Source organism: Chinchilla lanigera, unplaced genomic scaffold (assembly GCF_000276665.1).
Source record: "Chinchilla lanigera isolate Chin_1 unplaced genomic scaffold, ChiLan1.0 scaffold00107, whole genome shotgun sequence".
NCBI lineage: Eukaryota > Metazoa > Chordata > Mammalia > Rodentia > Chinchillidae > Chinchilla > Chinchilla lanigera.
In genome coordinates, this window is record NW_004955508.1 from 6,196,127 (window position 1) to 6,218,477 (window position 22,351).

Here is a 22,351-nt window from a genome sequence, read left to right on the forward strand (position 1 = left end):
TGAATTCACATTCAGTAGTGTCCTTAGATCAACCTGAGCTGACAAATTTTTTTAGAAGAAAGTGGAATAAAGCAATTTGATGGAAATTATACTGTGCAGTGCCTTGTCACTCCAGATATTTCACTTTTACATTACTTTTTTTTCAGTTAATTTGAAGGTATCTGCTATATAACAGATATTCAGGCTGTTTGTCATTATTATTCATTTATTTTTATGCAGCACTGCCATTTACAAGGACATAATTCTTAAAGCAATATAATTGCCCTAAACTTTTCTACTTGGTTATTTAAAACTTTGTGAAATCATTTCCCTATGAAAGTTCACCTGGAACCTCTGCATACAATACACTCTTGGGCTTCTACTTCTGGTCCCTCATCACCCCAGGCTCCTTGTCCTGAGCCACAGGATCCTTATATTTTATATCGTATTCCAGGCACAAGGAAATCTCAACAAAAACTCACAGGTGGGCGGTGGCTTTTAGAGAAAGAGTAATGCATGCTTTAAATATATGAAAAGAGAGAGGAACTGGCATGTAAATGATGGGAAAAAAATGTCCAATTACATATCCTGCAGGCACTCTCCTCTTCCACAAGACCAGAGAATCACAGATTCAAAAGTCTAAAAATGCTTGGAGTAGGAAAGAGACTTTAGGGCTCATGCCATCTGACATTATTTTGTAGGTCATGAAACCACGATCCAGAGTGGTCACTCCACAAGACATCCCTGGGACAGAAGAGTACACAGAGCATGCTTGTCATGACCTACCATGAGGGTGGTTTTAGTACTGCATGTGTGCAAAGACAGTACAGAATCTTGGGTAAATGGAACACTATGTGTATGGCTTGTGTCTGGCTGTCCCCCCAAAGCCTTGTGCAGCCATGGGGTGGGCTTCTAGAGTCTGTGATTGATTCATGGTCCAAAGCTGGGATTTTGGGCATGAGTGCTACACCCGCCCTGCAGCAGGGAGCCTGCATACAACATAACAGAGGAAAACAGGCTCCCTCTCTCGTGCTCCTCCTCCCCCTTTTGCTCTTGTTGCTTTTGCTGTCTTCCAGCTGCCATGAACTGTTGCTCCTCTGCCATGTGCCACCCTGCCTTGGAGCCAGTTGATTATGGACTGAAACCTCCACAAACTGTGAGCTAACTAAACCTTTCCTTCCTTAATTTTGGGTGTCAGGTATTTTGTCCCAGCAATAAGAGACAAGTAACCTAGACACTATGGACATCACTAAATGACAAGCTCCTAAAACACTACTGCCATAATTAGGATGTCAAGCTATTCCCATCTATGAAATCACCTTCTTCATCTCATTTAAAAGCTAACTTTAAATTCTGATGCCTCCAAAATTTTGTTTAAAAAAACCATGAAGCTAACGTACATTTTTAAAGGTAAAATTATCCAGATTTTTAAAATACTTTTTGGTAAGTAAAATTTAACATTTTTTCCATTCCAAATCCTACATCAAACTAGCATTGAGGAAGTTTCACAAATGTTTTAATTCTTAGAAGGTTATCACTGGAAATGCACCGCACTCTGTAGTCAGTCAGAGATTCAACAGTCTGTCAAACCTTCATTACTTTTTAGGCCACCATATCTGCATTCTTCTTGAAGCCAGCAGTAGTTCTCCAATTCACATTAGTCTGTTGATAGTTGGTATATGACCATGTGGTCAAAACTTTCACTTTCAGTCACTTTATGCAGGAATACAGTTGACAGTCTTAAAATTTCCTCCAATAGGGAAAGTAACTAATATGCAGAAATGAACCAATAATAAAGCATGAATATTACCCTTTTTAACATTCTTCCATGGATTCCCAAATTCTTCAGGATGAAGTCCAGATGCCTTAAATGGATAATCACGGACCTTCAGAAGTTAAACCTCATATGTCTTTCTGTTATCATTTTTTTCAATCCTTCTCCCTTACTCTAGTGCAGACATGCTGAACTATTTTGAGTTCTCTGGGAAAATCAAGTTTTCTTCATATACAGTACTCTTGATATATGCCTGGCTAATTCCTGCTCATACCACAAAGGTCCATTTAGTTGCATGTTTCTATTAGGAGTATTATCATAAAGTAAGTAATGTCAACTACATCCTAAACGCAGGACTAGTTAAGCTACTTTCAGTGCTACATGTAGCACATCAGTATTTGCTTTTCATCACTAACCTCTTGGTAAATGTTTATATTCACAACTTTCACCTCTTTATCATCCAATTATTTCTTAATCTCTTGCAAATTTGCTTCAGCATTACTCAATTGAAAATGCTTTTTTTAAAGGCTGCTAATGTCCTTACAATCACTTAATTCCTTGGCAATAGTTTCTGTAAATACTAAGCCTCTTTAAGGTCTTTAAAGATGCCAAGACTGCTAATCACTGTTTCATCTTCCTTCTCTCCTTCTGTGCTATGTAATTTTCTTGAGTCTTCTACACAGAACTTTCTTGCACCAGTTCCTTTTTTTTCTCTTGTTTTTAATTCTTCTGGGTCTGTTCTCTGATTGTTCTTTCATTACTTCCACTGCCATTTATTGGTTCTTCATGTTTTTTAATTAAAGATTGTCCTCTGAGTTTATTCCATTCAAAACACTACCATTAGGAGGCATCCCACCGCCTCAGCTCAACAAAATCATTTGTATATCCAGTTGATTCTAGATTCAGTGAAAAAGAAAGTCCAGCAAAAAGGGTATTAGGATTCTTAGGTATGACTTAGGTTTGTATCTCAGTTCTGTCACCATTTTTGAGTAGTGTGACATGGAACATTTGGGCCTCAGTTTTTCACCTATAAGTTGGACAAAATAATGCTTTTTAGTATTTACATATATATTATATATATAAATACATATATGAATATGAATTATATGAATTACAGTACTCAAAGTGCATATTCCAAAGGTCGGTACATAGTGGGCACTCAAAAACGGTTATTACTGTTGTTTCCACACCCACTTCCCCCTTTTATAGTCCTGTCCCAATTCATTTCTTCCAATGCTTTATACACATCAAGAAAATGTAAATCTTCTAGAGTACAGATATAAACAGGTTTCTTTTCTGGAACAGTGGTTCCCAAGTACATACTAAAGCAAAGCCCGATTCTACTTGATTTAAAAATCTTTGGGTTCTACCTCCAACGTCCTTTGTTTGCATTTTCTATCAGTACAGTTCTAAATGAATACTGTTCTCTGAGTCAACTGGGCATAGTTTACACTTCTCACCTAACGTCCCACCTCAAATTCTATTTGCCTTCTTTAAGTAGTTTGTTAATTCTCCTCAGCTGAATATTCTGTCCTTGGAGTATTTTATTGGTACTTTGGATGGCATGCATATCCTGCCCGGTATTCAATTATTTGTGCATAATTGACTCTGCTTTTAGACTAACCCTTTTCAGGGAGAAACTAGGTTTCTATTTATGCTCCTACTACCACTTTGCTAAGTGATAAAGCATGTATGTTAAAAAGCAAACACAAAACTAGACATTAGCTCAAAGAATTATTTTCATTTCTTCAATATCTTATGAAGAAATAGGGTCGGGTTAGAGAGGGAAGGGTCTATACATATAGGGTTCTGATAGAGGAACTGCCAGCAGAATTTTCCACTTGAAATTCTCTTAGCAACAGGCCAGAAAAAAAACAAAAAAGGGCAAGGTTGAAAGAGCCATCATAGAAATTGACCAGGTAAAACTTTAAGATCTGTTAATCAATTGCAGTCAACCTCCTGGGAAATCCTTAACCAATTTGCTAAGCATGTCCATAGTTCTTTTCTTCCCTGAAGCTGTTCCCTAACTTCACAGTCTCCTCTAAATCAAGGAATAAACAAAGATTTTATTGAAAGCCCACTGTTGAACACACAGGAATGACTACACATGGATATATTTAATGTTGATTTACATATTAGTTCATCTTTGAGATTTTATTTCTTTCAAATTAAATTTCTTGCAACCAAAATCAAATACTGAAGTTTTAGTGATATTATCTTAAGGCAGCATGCTGTATAGTGCTTTTTATGTAGAACAAATGCACTGTGTATTGACTGAAGGAATTAATTTATAGCCCCAATTACAGAACTTGATGCTGATTAACTGCAGCAGAAAGTTTTAAAGACATAAAGTGAGCATGACACTTGCAGGCTTAGGCCTTCATTAAAACCAGCCAGGAAAATCTTTGTGCACCTAGTAGTACATAAGGATTTGAGAATCCTCAGCGAACTCTCATAAGAAGTAAAAAGCATCAACATGCTATATGCGTATGTATCCCACAGTGAATATCCCATAGTGAATATATTCATTATGTATCACAAACATAGGCTAAAAAAAAATCTCATTAAAATGATGTATCATTTTATTTTATATTAGTTGGTACTGCACCAAACCACAAAATACTCTCAAGTGCAAGGTAATTCAGAAATCAGCAATAACAAAAGCCCCACTAGTCAACAAATTAGGTTTTGATCATATTTGTAAAATTTTCAATCAATTCCTATGATCCTTGTGCTCTCTAGTAAACAAAGTATGCAACCATTAGTCTCAATGATGTTTAATGAGACCAAAAATAGAAGGATCTTAGAAATTATGCAGTCTGATTTTTTGTGTTTTTTTTGTTTTTGTTCTTTTTTGAGACAGGTTCTCGCTATGCAGTTCAGGTTAGCCTGGAGCTCACTTTGTAGCCCAGGCTGGTCTTGAACTTGCACCAATCCTCCTGCCTCAACCTTCCGAGTGCTGGGATTACAGGCGCGCGCCACCACACCAGACCTTGGCCTGATTTTTTTTAAGATGAAAAAAACAGGCCTAAAAAGAAGTCACATTAGAAGGCTCCTACTAAATGCCAAATTATTTGAGGAATCCATAGGTATCCCGGTAAATACCTGTATACACAGGCATTGCCCTTCTGGAAATTTGAGGTGTTTAGAAAGACTCCAAGTCTTCTCTCAAGTCAGAGGTACATGTTTATATGTAGTCAGAAGTTTTATTTCTCTCATGTTTTCTGGGGGAAAAAAGGAGAGAAGTGAAGGAGAGAGGGAGGAAGAGAGGGAGGAAGGGAGACAAAGAGCAGAGTGAAGTCTAGCTGAAAGGAAGGGCAATGGGCAGGTCCTCTTGCAGTTCTCCTCGTAACTTCTACAGCATAATAGGCTTTTCTTCCGTAATTCAACTACAGTACCTTAACAAAGATACCCTGACTTAGCAGATAGAGCCGGGTCTCCAGACACATCCATCAGAGTTCAAACTCTGACACTACGTTGCCTTGGCCAGGGCTCTTAAATTTCTTTAAACCTTAAGATTTCTTCAAGGTAAAACGGAACTAATTCAGGTTTGATACAAAGATCTGAGAGGAAAGCACGTTTGGGACACGGCCGAAGACTGATCATTTTGGGCTGAGAAGGCAGGGCAGGGCAGATGCTCAGTGAAAGACAGTCCGACATGACGGGTAGTCCTGACGCTCAAAGGCTCCGGAACTGAGGCTGTTAAGCCTCAAAAGATGACCCCAGCGCCGGAGTCCGGCCCGTGTGGGGCTCCCGTAGCCCACAGAGAGCTCTCTTGGCCCTGCTTTGTCGGCCACCAGAATACATTGCTTTTAGGACCTACTTTCACTACCTCGCTCTCTCTGCTCGCCCTCTCAGAACCAGAATCCTAGAAGACCCGACTGCTCTTCTCCATCACCGCGACAACCCCGCCGTTAGGTCCGGAGGAAATTCTGTAGTTCTCTTTTCTCATCTTTTATTTTCTGGGCTTCCTCATCCTGGCCCACGCTCGGCAGCCCCAGGCTAAGCACCACGGTGGGTTCGGCCACCCTTCTCCCTACTAACCGGGGTCCGTCCCAGGCTTTCTGGAAGACCGCGTTGCCTCGGAAACGGGGCGCGGTTTGCGAAAGGGCCGCCCCCGCGCGATGTTTGCGCAGGCGCCGGGGCCCGGCCTTAGACTATCGCGAGAATCGCTTCCCGGAAGTTCCACGTCGGTCAGTCTGCAGATCCGCGGTTCGGAGGTTTTCTTAGGGCCTACGTCCGCGGGAAGAAGTGAGAGTCTCCGGGCTTGGACCAACGGAGCCATGGTAGGTCCAGACCTCGCAGGACAGAGCCCTGTCGGCCGTGGCCTCTTCCTGGGGCTTCTGGATTGAGGGCCACGGTGGCAGCGGTCTGTGCCGCTGGGGCCGACGCCTTCGGCCCTGCCGAGCCAGGGTGCTGTTTGAGTCCTGGCAGGAGCGGGTGATGGAGACCCGCGGACTGGGCTGGTTTGCGAGGGAGGGGTCCCTGCCTCCGCTGCTTTTAGGGCGCTTGGCAGAGCAGCTGGTCTACCTGCGGGTCGGCGGTGTGGGGCAATGTAAGGGGCAGAAAACGTTGAACTCTGAACGCAGCTGTGCCAAAACTACTTCATTTATCCCTAAAACACTGACAGCTGATCTTGCACTCCTGTGGAACTCGTTTTTGGAGTGTGCTGGCAACAAACTACGAACTTAATAGAAGCCCCAAAAAGTAGAGTATGTGGAGTCAGAAGTGGAATTTGTAATACATTGGGAGCCCAGCTCCCGGGTTTTTATGGGAAAGAAAAAATTAAGTGTTTAAAAGGTAAAAATTAAGAGTGTTTAAAAACTGGCTGATGTGCTTTTCTCCATTGCAAATGTCATGGTTGGTAAGAATCCAGGCAGGACAGCAGTTTTCATTATCACTCTCAAACGTGCCATTCAAATACTTTTGAGCGTAAGTATTATAATAAGGAAAAATGCAACATTGTGCGAATGTTTTTTTTTCTGAAAATGTAAGAAAGTCAGTATTTTTATATTTAAACATTGTCTTGCCTTTGGAAAAACTTGTTCTGAAACATATATCCAAAGATTTTGGAGCTGGAAGAGTAGAGATTCATAATTCCAGCCTCTTATCTTGCATTTAAAAAAATTAAGCCTGCCCAAGGTTGATTACAGTAGAGCTGGAACAGTGACAGAGGTTGATCTCTTGGATAACCTGGTGAAAGTTGTGGATACTTCAGAAAAATGCTTAGAGAAACAAACATTTGCCTAATATTGTGTTCCTTCATAGATACCTCTGTCCACACTATTCTCATCTGTGGACTTTCATGAGTCCCCGGAATTAAGAGCCCCTGAACAAGATATGCAAACCGTCATTGCTGATTAGAGCCTGCTGTTTCCTATAATGAAAAAATTTGAAAAAGGCCCTTGCAGCCGACTAATTTCAAGAATCAAGTATTTTTATAATGAAATACTGCCTTCATTTTTTAATACACAGTCTGCACTCTATATCCATCGGTTTCACATCAACAGATTCAGCCAGCTGCAGGTTGAAAATATTTGAGGGAAAAATTGAATATAGTCAAAGCTTTTTTTCTTTTCACTGTTTCCTAAACAGTACAATATAATAACTATTTACATAATAGAAATGTGTAGGAGATTATGTGTAGGTGATATGTAAACTGTAATTTGATTTGAGCATCTGTAGATTTTCTTATCCATAAAGTGTGGGCTGAGTTGCTAGAACAGTTCTTCTACAGAAGTGTAGAAGATACCAAGGGATCCTCTATTTTAAATCTTCTGTAGAAAGTACAAAACATAAATTAGTTTGTTTATTGTAAGAGTTTTTATTCTGTGCTGTGCACTTTGCTAAACGTTTGCCACCTCATGCTCCTAGTAGCTGGTAGATAAGAATTATAATAATTTTGGAGCGATTACCATGGGCCAAGCGCTGCTCTAACTGATCTCTGAATTTAACTCTCCTAACAACAAGAGACAGACATAAGTATCATTTCTGGTTTAAAGTCAAACCAGAGAAAGAGGCTTACGTAAACTTACCCCATATTACATATCTAAAATTCGTGGTAGAACTGAAGTTTAAATCCAGCATGACTCTATAGACCTGGGTGGTATTGTCTGTTCTGAACTCCTAAGCTTACCATTCACAAATATATAAGGAATTAGGGAAATAAAGGCATGTGTAAATGAACAATCCTACCCTGAAGGACTTTCACTCTAGAAATCAAAGACAGATATGTACATAAATGTGCCATGAATGATTGAAATGAAATGTAAAGGATCCCCTAGGAAAGACTATTACATACTAGGATGATCAAAATGGTCTTATTGGTGGAAGTGACATTTAAGCTACCTAAGTCAGCTTGTGGAAGATGGAGGGTGACATTTGTAATTGAGGATAAGCAGCTTAATCATCTTTGTCCCAGAGTACCTAGTACAGTGTCTTCTTATTTAAAATTGTCACTGAAATGTCGAAGGAACCGTCAGAGCAGGAGTTCTTGCTTGTGCTTCTTCAACTGGGATTCGTGCTTTGGGAATATGTGGAGGTATATTAGGGTTGTTTAGAGTTCCTTAGCTTACTTTCTGAATATCAGTTTTTCTCAATTATCAATTATAACATTGTTATGATAAAACACATGAGTCCAATTTCCTAGTTACTAAAGGAAAAATGTTAAATGCTTTTTTGTGAAAAACTTTTTATGTGAAAGTCCCCACCATAGTTCCTGGCACAGGCACACTTCATGTTTGTTGACTTCGAGGAGACAAGAAAAAGAAGTTGAAATTGGTGGTACTAATTAGTGGGGCAAAGTCCAGTAATGGTTGAAATAAAAGGTTCTGCTTTCCTAAACCTAGAAAGAAATTCAAAGCTGATTATTTGAAAGTAGAAAGTTTGAGAAAGAGAGGAGGATACCACAAAAAACATTTTCAAGGCAATTGAAGAGCCAGAGGGGGGCTGGGGATTTAGCTCAGCCGCAAAAGTGCCTGCCTGGCAAGCACAAGGTCGTGAGTAAACAAAAAAAAAAAAAAAAAAAAAAGAAGAGCCAGGGAACGCAGATCCGGTAAAGTGAGAGAGAGAGTTGTCGCTGAGCTGAGGAATATTTGTATAGAAGTAAGAAGAGTTGGAGGTCGTCATTGATCTAATTTTGATCCAAAGAGGTGAAGTATTTACTTTGTTTCAGGAAATTATCTCTGCTAGATCTCCATTTTATATTGAAAAGTAAATTTCTGTCCCACTCATGATAATTGTGGAAGATGGCAACAACAAAAATGTGATGGTACCTCAACCTGCCAAGAACTTTGAGATTGTCTGTAAGACCTATTGAAAGGGAAATATATTTTAAATCAGCCTTTCTCAATCTGCCTACAAGGAGACTTAAACCTGCTGCCCTAGGGCATCATTATGAATAATAAAGTAACTTTTCTTCTAGAGTGACATCCTTGGGATAACTGAGAAAATAATTATTATCATTTTCTTTTCATAGTTCACTATTTCAAACTGTTAGTATTTTTTGACTCAAAAGAATATTTTTATTTTTGTTTAAAGTTGCTCTAATTTTTCAGTAAGTTCAGGTAACTTAAGTTCAGGACAATACTGTGGATATTCCCATCTGACTCCAAAGGTCTTCATGGATGTGGATATAACTTTTACTGATCACACCTTACTTGCATTTACTAATCTTTTAGTTAAAATAAAACCTGCTTTTCTCTGAAGAATTCATTTAATACTATAGCTTAGAGTTATTAGAATTGCATGAATAACACTTCTTCAGAATATCTTCTAATATGATGCTAATGACATGGGCACAATATTGTGATATAATAGATATTATACATTTATTAACTAGACAGTCTATAAACCAGCGGTTCTCACAGTGTGGTCTGTACTCCCTTAGATGTCTCCATTATTCTTCTAGGAGGTACACAGATTAAAATGGTTTTCTTCATAGTAAAAACTGATTGGCCCTTTTCACTGTGTTAATATGTGTACTAATGGTATAACATACACTTGCTGGCACAGTGGCTAACAGTGTTTATCTTTGCTGCCACACAGTTTTGTTTTAAAAGCCAGTTTCATTAAGAATGTCATGAGTGAGACAGTAAACTGTTGTTATTACATCTTAACACTTGAGTACACGTTTCTTAAATATTCTGTATGATGAAATGGGGAGAATATGTAAAACACTTGTGTTGCATACTGAAGTATGGTGGTTGTGTCATGAAAAACACTTGTGCCATTTACATGTTTAAGTTGCAAGTTTTACTTGAAACAGTGACTGAGAACCTATAGTTATTCAAAGTTATCTAGTAGGCATATTCTGAACACTAGAAGTTAGCTGGTCCCTCAGGTATTTGTTGCTAATGATATCATTGGAGCTTTCATATAAAAATTAAAATTTTAGAGAACATTTATCATGAACTAGAGGGATTTCTAATACTTAAAGATTTATCAGTTGAGGTAGTAGATAGTGGTGTTAATAAATGTGATCCTTTGATAGAGTATAATGAAATGTCCCAACATTTGGAAGACTTTCATTACTCAATAAGCCAATACCATCAAATGACCAAAGTGTGATGTTCTAAAATGTTATAAAATGATTGAGAGATCCAAAGGATAGGCCAGTAGGTCATTGATATGGTTTCCGATTCCACATTACAAATGTCTTTTAAGAAACTGTCACATCTTGAGGTTTAATGGGGTGTCAAAAAAGAATATCCTGTTATTTCAATGATTATTAAAATATTTCAGCTACTTACTGTGAGTTATCGTTTTTTGTATACACCACTTAAAACAATATCACAATATATTGAAAATATAAACATGAGAAACCAACTGTCTTCTGTTAAGTCAGAATTCAGAGCTTTTTCAAAAGTATGCAACATTGCCACTCTCTTTTCATTAAATTTTTTTTGTGAATAGAACTTTCTTTTTTTTTTTTTTTTTTTGGTTTTTCTCCGGTACCGGGAACTGAACTCACGACCTTGCGCTTGCCAGGCAGGCGCTTTTGCTGCTGAGCTAAATCCCCAGGCCCTGTGAATAGAACTTTCTATCACTTCTCAGCCTTTTGGCTAAGTATAGACAACACAACTTTCTAAGTATGTAAAAGGGTTCTGAGAACTAAAAAAACTACTACTATGAATCAAATTTTAAAAATTCTCATTTTTTTTCTATGTACAGTTGAAGAAGTATTTTAGACTGAAAAATGTGTCCACAGTTTTGCAAAGTAAAAAACAATTACTTTTTTAGACTTGTTAATAAACTGTTTGTAATTGAGATCTCAGATATGTTTTATTTGGCTTAGAAATTTAACTGTTTTAAATATTTTTTCTCCTTAGCCTCTTCGACTTGATATCAAGAGAAAGCTAACGGCTAGATCTGATCGAGTTAAGAGTGTGGATTTACATCCTACAGAACCATGGATGTTAGCGAGTCTTTACAATGGCAGTGTATGCGTTTGGAATCATGAAACACAGGTAGGATTTTTAAAAAGACTTTATTAAAAATAAAATACTATATCAGACAATTTTTATAATGAATGAGAAAAACTGTTATAAATAAGAGTCCAGTAGCTATATGCACACTGCTTTCTGAAATGAATTGGTACAAATTATTTTGAATAGAGACAAACTACATTTATGAGGGTATAGCTCGCAGACATATATGATATTTAAATGTAGTGACTCTGATGTAGTAGTCTTAGTTTTTCTTTGAAATTGGGGAAACTGATGCTAAAATGTAGGGTTTTTTCTTTGAAATTGGGGAAACTGATACTAAAAAGTAGGGTGACTTGCTATCGATAAAACATTTCATCGTTAATACTTAATTTCCCATTCTGTCTTAAGAGTTAAATTTTAAATTTTTATGTTTTCCCCAAATGTTCAATGTAATGATATACAGGTAGCTTTCAAGAAGCCATATAGAAATAATTGTCAACTTTTGTATACGTATGATTATGCCTGTTATAAATTGTCTACCTTAATGTTTATCATTCTCTTCATACCCCCATCTTTTTAGACTATCTTTAATGTTTTCCTAAGTACGAAAATATTATTAGCACTCTGTCATGCAGCTACTTATATGGTATTTATCCTCAATGTTAAGTTCTTGAAATACATACGAAATTCACTTATGAAATTCGCTCTTTTACTGAGGAATTTCAAATGGCAAAAATAGAATTACAGAGTCAAGGTTGTGAGTAAACCTAAAAATCCTCTCACACTGTTACACTCACTGTAATGCACACTAAACCAAGACTTTCATTCTTGGCATTTTATGCATATTAACACTTTGTTCTGTACTGTATCTCAGTCCCTGTGTCATTATCTCCTACGTAGTTAAGTGCTTAATAATTACTTGCTAAACTAAAGAAGAAAAAGCATTCATTCATCACTAGTTCAGAATGTCTGTTCTCTGCAGTTTCAGATCTTTATTGGTCTTCTTCCTCCTCTTCCTCTGCCTCACCTGCTTCCTCTCTTCCTGTCTTCCTCCTCCACCTTCTCTCTGTCTGTATGTCTATCTGTCTGTCTCTATCCTCCAACTATTTCAAGTGTATCTGTTTTATGCCCAATGGGTTGGAGTCCCACTACCCTAATTCTTCAAGGAGAGTCCCTTTGTTGGCTCATTTTACCTGTCAGCATTGTCATATCACTATCAAATGTTCTTAAGCCAAGGTGTACTTCCCTTAGTCTTCTCTAGGCTTTCCTAGATCTCTGTTTTATCTGGGTGTCTACTTTGCCTCTTTTCTCTCTTTTGCTCCCTTCTCTGCCTTCCTACAGGATGTCTTCTCCTTTCGTCGTTAATCTCATTGTTAATTTTATGTTTAATGTTTTTTTTTTGCCTCTAAGAATGGGAGTTCTGTGAGGACAGGGATCCCCTAATCTTATTTGCCACTGTTCCTCCAGTGAATAGGGCACTGCCTGGCATAGTGTGAGGCTCAGGGTAGATACCTAGAAAGTCCTTGTTAAATAATTGATCGTTGGTTCTGCCTACATTTTCCTCTGTTATCACCAACAAGAATTATTTGCCATTCATGTATATCAAGAGTGACATTTCTGAGAGAACCAAAACGCTTTTGGAAGTAAATTCAAATGTACCTCAATTTAAAGAAAGATAATAATTCACAGTACTTGATGATTTGGAGGCTTTTAACTATGTTAATCCTTAGTGTATTTTACATAAATTGAAGATGATATTATTACAGTCTTTATATCACAAGGTTGTTAAAACATCAAATATTAAATAATATTATGTATGAGACTTATGAAGGACTATATAAGTATTCCTCATGACTTTCCTAATTCACATTGGACATATGTATATTTGAGGGTATTGCTTTTTTTCTTCCTTAGATTGTTTAGCTCCAGAATATGTAGACCATTTCTCGTGTCATTTGTGCAAACCACACAGCACCCAACATGGTGTGGAACCATGATTGTTCTGCTGCTGATTTATTTTTACTGCTCTGCATATCCTGGGATTGATTAGCCCCTCCTCAATTTTGCTATATTTTTCTGCCGTCTTATAGATACATTTTCTGTCTGTTCTCTGTGGTAGTATCATAGTCAACTGGTAGCATTTGTGTAGGTGTGCACTGACGTCCTCAGTTGTTGAAGCATTGCCTAGAGAATCTCTGACATCAGGCCTAGAAAGCCAGGGTGGGCTCAACAGTGCTTGTGAACCAGTTCCTGTTTCTTTCAGTGCACATGGTTACTGAGCCAATAAGATTATATTATATTTTTTAAATACTTCATTATTGTTTTCTAGTACAAACAGAGAGATTGAAAACTAGTTTGATTTCCAGAAGTTTAAAAAAGAGGCATCAAAGTGGGAACAAAGGAAGTACATTCATTTCTGCTCTTTCTAGGGCTTCTCCTGTTTTTCTACTTTATCCTCTGTATCTACTACACTTTGAGCAGCTCAAAAACACATCTAAATCACTTAAGTTTTCATACTTACTGAGGAAGAAAAAGCATTTTATGGTAGTATATTGCTAAAGCATACAAAAGAATTATGTCTTGTTTTTGAGTCACAGCTGTGAGTTCAGTTTTAAAAGAAGAAACCGATAACTAAGCACGAATTCATTCAGTAAGTGCCAGCCACCATTGTAGGATCAGGGCATACAGTGGAGATGATGCCTCCCACCCATAGGACATAACATAGCAGGGAATATTGAAATTAAACGTGTAATTATGAAGTGCTATTATAAAAGGAAAGTACAGATTTCCATGGCAGGGTGTGCAATCAGAGTGAGTGGGAGTAGCAGGGTAAGGCTAGATTGGAAGAAAAGGGCCAGAGCACAGAGAATCTGCAGTACCATCTTGTGGACATTTGCTTTCTCTTCTAAAGACATTTTAATTACATATCTATTAAGCAAAAGGTGATCAGGCCATTTTTTCATTTTAATATTGAGCTTTCATATTTTAGTCTGACAATATTTTTAAATTAGAAGTGATCTAAGTGATCGGCTGTTTTAAAAATAGCAGAATAGAATTTTCAGTTATTTTTTCATAGCTCAATGTGTATATTGTTAAATTTTAAAGACACTGGTGAAGACATTTGAAGTATGCGATCTTCCTGTTCGAGCTGCAAAGTTTGTTGCGAGGAAGAACTGGGTTGTGACGGGAGCGGTAAGTTGTTCTGAGTCTCGGGTGCTGTTTTCTTATTTGGTTGATATTACGTGAACTAGTTGGAGAGTTTTGATTCCTGATTTGTTAATGCAGTGTGTTTTGTTGTCTTTTTTTTTTTTTTTTTCTTGCAACGGAATCCTGGTATGTAGTTCAGGGTGCCCTTGACTCAGTGTGTAGTCCAGGCTGGTCTCAGACTCGTGGAGATCCTCTTGCCTTAACCTCCCAAATGCTGGGATTGCAAGGGTGTGCCACCATGCCAGCTTAGTTAATGCAGTGTGTTGAAGCATGGATGTTGTGCCTTGAGTCTGTAATAGAGTGTTCTGTAAAATTTACTTCATAAAAATGATGATGATTTTTACATTTTCATTGCTAGGATGACATGCAGATCAGAGTGTTCAATTACAATACCCTGGAAAGAGTTCATATGTTTGAAGCACACTCCGACTACATTCGCTGTATAGCTGTTCATCCAACCCAGCCTTTCATTCTAACTAGCAGTGGTAAGAGATGACCTCTTTTGGTCATGTGCGTCTCTTTGGGTAATTAATTTTCATTCAGTGAGATATGCTTTTCTTTACCTGCGGTTAGCGGTAGAGTTTGAATTCCAAGCGGCTCTTAAGCCATTTAAATCCATTATTGTGCTATGGATGCTGCTTACTTTTACATTTCAATGAAATATCAACTGTACTTAGGAATGTCTAACGACTGCTCTGATTCCTGTCAAGGAAGACCTACAGGTCTAGCTGTTTAAACATCTGCTGAGCAAAAAGCTCATTTACATGCTGATGAGTGAGTTGTTGGCAGGTTGCCATAGACCCTCCTCAGTTTTATCTTTGTATTCAGACTAGTTTCTTCCTTGGGATTTTGTATAAAACAGAGAAACTTTGGGAAGGCAATTAAAATGAATAGCACTGAATTGGCAGTACCTCTGAGTACTTTTAGTTTCTAAATTAAATATTGAAAACTTCTTAAAAACCAATCTGACAAGAGCAAATGCCTATTCTCTCAATTACCATTACTATCATTATTTCTAATCAAACTTATATTACTCATTTCATGCTTGAAAGTCCAGTGGGTTCTTCATAAATTTTTTCACAGCTTTTTATATTTGCTGTTAGTGGTCTTATTTTATTTATTTTATTTCCACTCTGCTGTAGATGTTTATTCTTAAGGATTTTAGAAAATCTTTTTCAGTATAATTCTATTTCATTAAATCATGGAATGTGTGGTTTGTGTTAAGTTTGCTGTTTTAAAGGTACAAAGATTCTGTGTCTTATTTCTGAATGAGAAAAAAATAGAAAGTGCAGCTAATGTGGGGCTTTTCTTTTGGCCTAGATGACATGCTTATTAAGCTCTGGGACTGGGACAAAAAATGGTCTTGCTCACAAGTATTTGAAGGACATACCCATTATGTTATGCAGATTGTGATCAACCCCAAAGATAACAATCAGTTTGCCAGTGCATCTTTGGACAGGACCATCAAGGTAGGGGCCGCTCAGTGTGTAAGTTACTATTGCCAGTGGAATACAGTTACCTAGATGCTCCACTATTCACAATCCGGAAAGCTACTTTTGCCTTAGAAGTTTCTTTCACAAGTTCATTTTGCAGTCAAAATACTCTCATTTTGATCCAGAAGGACATGTACTATTTAGAATATCATAGCAATCCTCTTAAAGAAGGAGCATTTTGCCATGTGAAAACAACACAATTTTTTAGCCTTCAGGAACCTAGAGTAAGAAAAATGCTGTGATCTTCCAGCCGGGTGTGGTGGCACATGCCTGTAATCCTAGCACCTGGGAGGCTGAGGCAGGAGGATTGTTGCAAGTTCAAGGCCAGCCTGGGCTACAAACTGAGCTCAAGGCCAGCCTGAACTGAATAGTGAGACCCTGTCTCAAAAAGACCAAAAAAAAGAAAAGAAAAACTGTGATCTTCTCTAGTTTACTACTTTCCGTTCCTTAGTATACTCATTGTTGACCTCACGTCATTATTAATCTATTTTACATTTGAATTCTCTGCTTCCCTTCTCCTTTTCTTACTATTACCCTATACTGAGCCCGTACTTTTCCTAGTCATAGATTCCATCTTGTCAGTTCTCAATGTAAGTGTAAAGTGCAGGTGCCTTAGGATTGCCAAGGCTAACCTGTACCAAGGTTGTGAGACATCTGTAACCCTTGTCTCCTCACCTTTCAGGAAATGAACCTTCCCTTAACCAACTCTTCCCTCTGCCTTCAAGTTTCTTTGTTTTCCCTTTTTGGTTTATTTTCCTCTGGAGAAGTACACAGATTTCAAGGCTTATTAGCACAAATACATAACTCAGAAGCTCTTGTGAGAGGTCCACTTCAGTTATAGACAGATCGAATTAATGCTCATCCCATTCTCACACAAAGTCATAATTAATGTTTTTGCAAATCTTTACCCTGTGAAGTATTAGAAGTTTGGGCCAGGAACTGGGTGTTTTCCCCTTCTCCCAAACAGGCATTCAGCAGCAAACAGCACAGTGCTTTGCCTGCACTAGATGCTTACTACATGCTGCAGTGAGTACAGTCATATTTCTTTTGCGATTATAATATTTAAAATGTATATTTATGCGTAGATATTAAATCACAGTAACGTTTGCTTACACATTTAATTTCATAGAACATTTAATTGGTTTTCCTTTAATTTATATAAACTGTTACATTTCTGAATAACTTAGAGTTTGACCTTACTTATTTTTCCCCTTTTTGGATTGTGCTTGCTTTTGACAAAGGTTAGAAACTTTGTAATTAGCCTAAAACTTCACTAAATTAGGTTTATCTTTGGAACAAAAATGATCTCTCGCTTAAGTTAACTTTGTCACTCAACACACATGCAAATAAGTGGTAATTCTTTGTTTGCATAGCTCTATACTCTCCAAAGGGACTTCCACATAGTAGACAGTCAGTAAATATTTATAAAGATAAAGCTCAGTCCTGGAAGCTTTGACTGATTTTCTATACTATAAATTTTTTAATCAAATTGTTTTTTTCCTTTCAGTACATCTTACTGTATTAAATCTCCCATCAAATTATTACCTTCCCTTAAAGTAATGTTTCTCACTGTTAAACGTCTAGATCCTTGGGCTTTATTGTAGGTCAGCGATATGTATTCATAATCTGTAGGGATAAAGCCTGGAGATTGGCATTTCCAGAGAACTTGACAATGATTCTGCCTCCTGGAAATTCAAGTAAAATGAGAAAGAACTAAAACATGAGTTGTAGCGGGGTTGAAGGCTTCTTAGCTTTTCTCTCCTGGGCTTTGGTGTTGTATGTTGCGTGTCAGAGTGTGGTGGATCAGCCCTGTGAAATCGAAGGCCTGTACTGACTGGCAGATGCTGTTGCTCTGAAGGTGTGGCAGCTGGGCTCTTCTTCACCAAACTTCACTCTGGAGGGACACGAGAAAGGTGTGAATTGCATTGATTACTACAGTGGTGGCGACAAACCGTACCTCATTTCAGGTGCAGATGACCGACTTGTTAAAATATGGGATTATCAGGTACAATTTTTCATTACCTTACTCACCATATTTCAGATACATTTTTTACTGTTTCTTCCAGGGCAGTTAAAATTTGGTTGCTAAGCTCTGTTCATAGCGTAATAACTTAAGGCCTCAGTACTTGCACTTAAGTTGTAGTCTCAGATTTCTGTAAAAATGAACACAGGGCTGGGGATGTAGCCCAGCAGTGGAGTACTCGCCTAGCATGTGCACAGCCCTGGGTTCAATCCTTAGTAATATTTTTAGAAATCCACAAACGCATGTCAAGATTTTAAAAATAGGGGCTGGGGATTTAGCTCAGCGGCAAAGCACTTGCCTGGCAAGTGCAAGGTCGTGAGTTCGGTTCCCAGTACCGGAGAAAAACAAAAACAAAAAAAAAAGATTTTAAAAATAAAATGCTAGCAGGTTTGTTTTTCATTTAGTGATTGAATTTATAAATTTTAAGTTTAATGTTATTCATCCTGTATGTCCTTATTGGAAGACTTCTATTTATATTTGAAAATAAGTTGATCAGTGGCTAAAGACATAGCTATGGTACAAGCATTTTTCCACATAGAACTCTTGTAAACATAGTTATAAACTGTTACTATACTTTGTCTTAAATTTATTTTTTGTCTCCCACACCAAAAGTTTGTATGAGCAGTGAAACCTAGAAAACCAAGTTTACTTTGAAACTTTAAAATGTGTATTGGAATAGAAAAGAAACTCATTATGCTAAGAATTTGAAGAAATAATATTCATATGAAAACTTAGATGTTTTAGTGGTTTTTTTAAATACAAGAACTACATTTATATGTTCTATGTAACAAGTGAGAAAACATTCATGGATACAAGGTAATTACTTTAAAATTTTCTATATTGTATCTAGATTGTTATAACCACTATCATTGATAATGTAGCTGTGCATTGGGAAAATTAAGGATGTTACTTATTTTTCACTGATAAAAATGTTTTCTGTGTCTTAATTCAGAATAAAACATGTGTACAAACACTGGAAGGACATGCCCAGAATGTGTCCTGTGCTAGTTTTCATCCTGAATTGCCAATCATCATCACAGGTTCAGAAGATGGTAAGTTAGAGTATGTATTTACTCCTGTGCTTGTAATTATTGAATGAATATTTAAACCATGTAATACTTCTACATTGTAGTGGGAAGTTTCTGGTTAATTGATATTGTTAGTAGAATACTAGTCTTAAGCTATCAAAATACCAAAATAAAGAGGCTTTATTATCACTATCATTCTAATGTAATATTTTGATTCTGTGACTTAAATAAGAGGACAGCTGGGTATTCTAGAGAAAAAATGTGCTTCAGAGTTAAACAAATACACGTTCAAGTTCAGGCACTGCAACTTCACAAATGTGTGGTGTAGACAAATTATGAAACTGGAAAATAATGTCTACTTCCTGAGGTTATAGTGTGAGGGGAGCAGGAGAAGAATCACATGCAGAAAGCATCTGGCATATTGCAAGCACTCTGCCCAGGAAATGTGTTACTATCTCACATTTCAAATCATTTCCTAGTTTCTTTTATAAGTTTCTATGATTATGTATATGTTACTTTATAAAAATCAGTTGTCGATCCAAAAAACCAATCATTAAAGTTGGCCATAAAATTAGTCACAAGTGTTTCTGTTGGAATAGAAAGACTTGATGTGGTTTATCCACTTCACTTAGTTTTTTTTTTTTTTTAATGTCATATCAAAAGGGAATATCCACAATTTTCTTTTTAGGAACAGTGCGCATTTGGCATTCAAGCACCTACCGGCTTGAAAGCACATTGAATTACGGAATGGAGAGGGTGTGGTGCGTGGCTAGTCTGCGGGGGTCCAATAACGTCGCTCTGGGCTATGATGAAGGGAGCATCATTGTGAAGGTAATTGTACTCTCTCCCTAAGCAAACGGATACGGGCACAGCCACTGTACTTATATTTCAGTACTGTTATCTTCCAAAGTGGCGGTTAGCTGGCACTTCTTTTATTAAGCACTAAAATTAAGCTGTGATAATTTAAAAGTGGAAGAAAGAAAACAGATATCTCCATTAAAAGAAAAAAAAGAATATGCCTTTTGTTGTGGCTTTGTTTACCTTTTCATTTTATTTGTCCTTTCCAGCTTGGGCGGGAGGAACCTGCCATGTCCATGGATGCCAATGGAAAGATAATTTGGGCCAAGCACTCAGAAGTCCAGCAGGCCAACCTAAAAGCAATGGGAGATGCCGAAATTAAAGATGGAGAAAGATTGCCACTGGCAGTAAAGGATATGGGCAGTTGTGAAATATACCCTCAGACAATTCAGCACAATCCTAATGGGCGGTAAGCTATCACCACAATCGCTGAGCTCCTGTGTATGTTAGAGCAGGCCTGGCCTAACGACAGCATGTTCCTGTGGTAGGCATCCCCAGTCACTCTTCATTGAGCTGTTGCCCTCCCTCAGAATCCCCAACACTGCTGCACACTGCCATGCCAGTTTGTCAGTCATGCAAGGTGCAGGAACTGAATAATATTTGCTCACTCCTACTTCACATGTTGCATTTGTGCTCCTGTCTGCCCCTCTGGGGGCAAGAATCATATCTTACCCTGAGACTTAGTAGATGCTAAGTACCCTCTGACTCATTGCTCTTCAGAAAGAAAACTGAGCTATGTGTCCTTTGAGAACATTTTGGGATTGGTAATAATTCTTCCTATTCATAATGTGGTCAGTTGTTTCTCCTTTAACATTTATAATGCAGTAAACATTTTTGAGAGAGGAGTTCCTAAAACAATGCATTTAAACCTATAGAGCTTTAAAAATAACTTTGTAATAGGTTTTGGCATCTTATAATGCTGTCTTGAATATTAATAAAGACAAAATATGATTCAAGAGTGCAATAAAGGATGTCCATTAACATTTGTAATATAATTATCTCAAAGTTAGAATGCATTATATATACTTCTCTTACTATCGCAAAAATCCTTTGTTTTTAGGTTTCATTTTACCTTTGGCAGTGCTTAGATAGCAGGCATTACAATGTTCTAATTATTAACTTTGGAGAGAATTGTTTTGTGGCAATTGGGCAATTTTCATTGATTATTCAGCATTATATTTTTGTTGTTTAAGTCCTTTCTATAAATTTAAATCACTAAAAACTAGAATAATATATTTTTCATCATTTGAATGATGAGCTTCAATGAAGATAATCCTCCATTAATGAGAAAGTGCTTTCCTATGGTGTAAATGTCTTGAGCAAAGTGCTAATAACAGGCACTCAGCAGATACGAATAATTGGAATCCTCCTGTACATTTCCAGCCATGCTCACCTTCCTGTGCCACCTCCTTAGATTATAAGGCCTTGTGATAACATTTTCAGCAGTAACCCTGTATTCGTAATTTGATCTTGGATTTGTTGCCTTTAGCCATGTATTTAAAGAACTATATAACTTCAGAAGATTTTTAAGTTATATTAAGTGACTGAAATAACATTTGTTACTAGAATTACTTTTCCAAAAGAACGTGTTGTTCTGTAACATCTGTATGTTGCTGGCCCTCTGAGCTTGTCTCCTGACTTCCGTAACTCCCAGGTTCGTTGTGGTGTGTGGAGACGGGGAGTATATCATCTATACAGCGATGGCCCTGAGAAACAAGAGCTTTGGGTCTGCCCAGGAGTTTGCATGGGCCCACGACTCCTCAGAGTAAGTTGGTTGTGTGATACCTAGATTGCCCTGACTGTACACAGGTGTCATGTGCTACCTTCTCGAGGCTCAGTGTGGACTGTCCTTCTCTGTGTAGTTAGTGTCAGGCTGGCTCGGTGTTATGGTTTATGTCTGTGTGTCCCCCCAAAGCCTCATGCGGCCATGGGGCAGGCGATTAGAGTTTGAATATGGGTGTGAGAGCTGCACCTGCTGGGGAGTGGATAGTTTGCATATGTAAGGGAGAGGAAAAGGGTGCTTGAGGCAATTCCTCCCCAATTCCTTGCTGGTGTGTGCTTGTTGCTTGGCGGTTGTCTGCCGCCATGAGCCGTAGCTCTGCCATGTGCCACTCTGCCTTTTAATCTGCCAAGTAGGGACTGAAACCTCCATAAACTGTAAGCTAAATAAACCTTTCCTTCCTCAATTTTGGGCATCAGGTATTTTGTCCCAGCAGCGATAAAAAAGTAACCAAGACAAAAAAGTAACCAAGACACTCGGTCAGGCTGATCTGTTCCAGTTAGGACACAGTAGCTGTCTTGGTTACTTTTTTCTCGTTGCTGAGACAAAATACCCAACACCCAAAATGAGGGAAGGAAAGGTTTATTTCGCTTACAGTTTGTGGAGGTTTCAGTCCATACTTGGCTGGCTCCGAGGCAGAAGATAGCAAAGCAACAAGAGCAAAGGGGGGAATGGCAGCCAAACAGCAAACAGCCAGAGCAAATGGGAGGAATGGCAGCAAGCAGCTTCTTTCCCTGTCTTACTTTGTAAACAGGCTACCCCCACCTAAGGGGCGTGTAGC

General features: G+C 38.0%; 1 protein-coding gene and 1 long non-coding RNA gene across 2 annotated transcripts in view; one reads left to right on the forward strand and one right to left on the reverse strand.

The window, feature by feature from the left end:
• Positions 1-1,478: 1,478 nt before the first annotated feature.
• LOC102025931 lies at positions 1,479-5,766 on the reverse strand. The gene is made up of 2 exons (XR_001231647.1): positions 4,859-5,766; positions 1,479-2,780 (listed from the first exon to the last, which is right to left on the reverse strand). It is a non-coding gene; the product is annotated as an uncharacterized LOC102025931 (long non-coding RNA).
• Positions 5,767-5,862: 96 nt separating this feature from the next.
• Positions 5,863-22,351, forward strand: part of Copb2 (coatomer protein complex, subunit beta 2 (beta prime)) — a 29,852-nt gene continuing 13,363 nt past the window's right edge. Inside the window, exons 1-10 of the mRNA XM_005407784.2 lie at positions 5,863-6,039; positions 11,083-11,220; positions 14,287-14,373; positions 14,747-14,873; positions 15,709-15,857; positions 17,740-17,886; positions 18,857-18,956; positions 19,621-19,763; positions 20,000-20,199; positions 21,445-21,555. Coding sequence (XP_005407841.1) covers positions 5,878-6,039; positions 11,083-11,220; positions 14,287-14,373; positions 14,747-14,873; positions 15,709-15,857; positions 17,740-17,886; positions 18,857-18,956; positions 19,621-19,763; positions 20,000-20,199; positions 21,445-21,555 — 1,364 coding nt within the window. The 5' untranslated portion in view covers positions 5,863-5,877. The remainder of the gene's footprint in view (positions 6,040-11,082; positions 11,221-14,286; positions 14,374-14,746; positions 14,874-15,708; positions 15,858-17,739; positions 17,887-18,856; positions 18,957-19,620; positions 19,764-19,999; positions 20,200-21,444; positions 21,556-22,351) is intronic.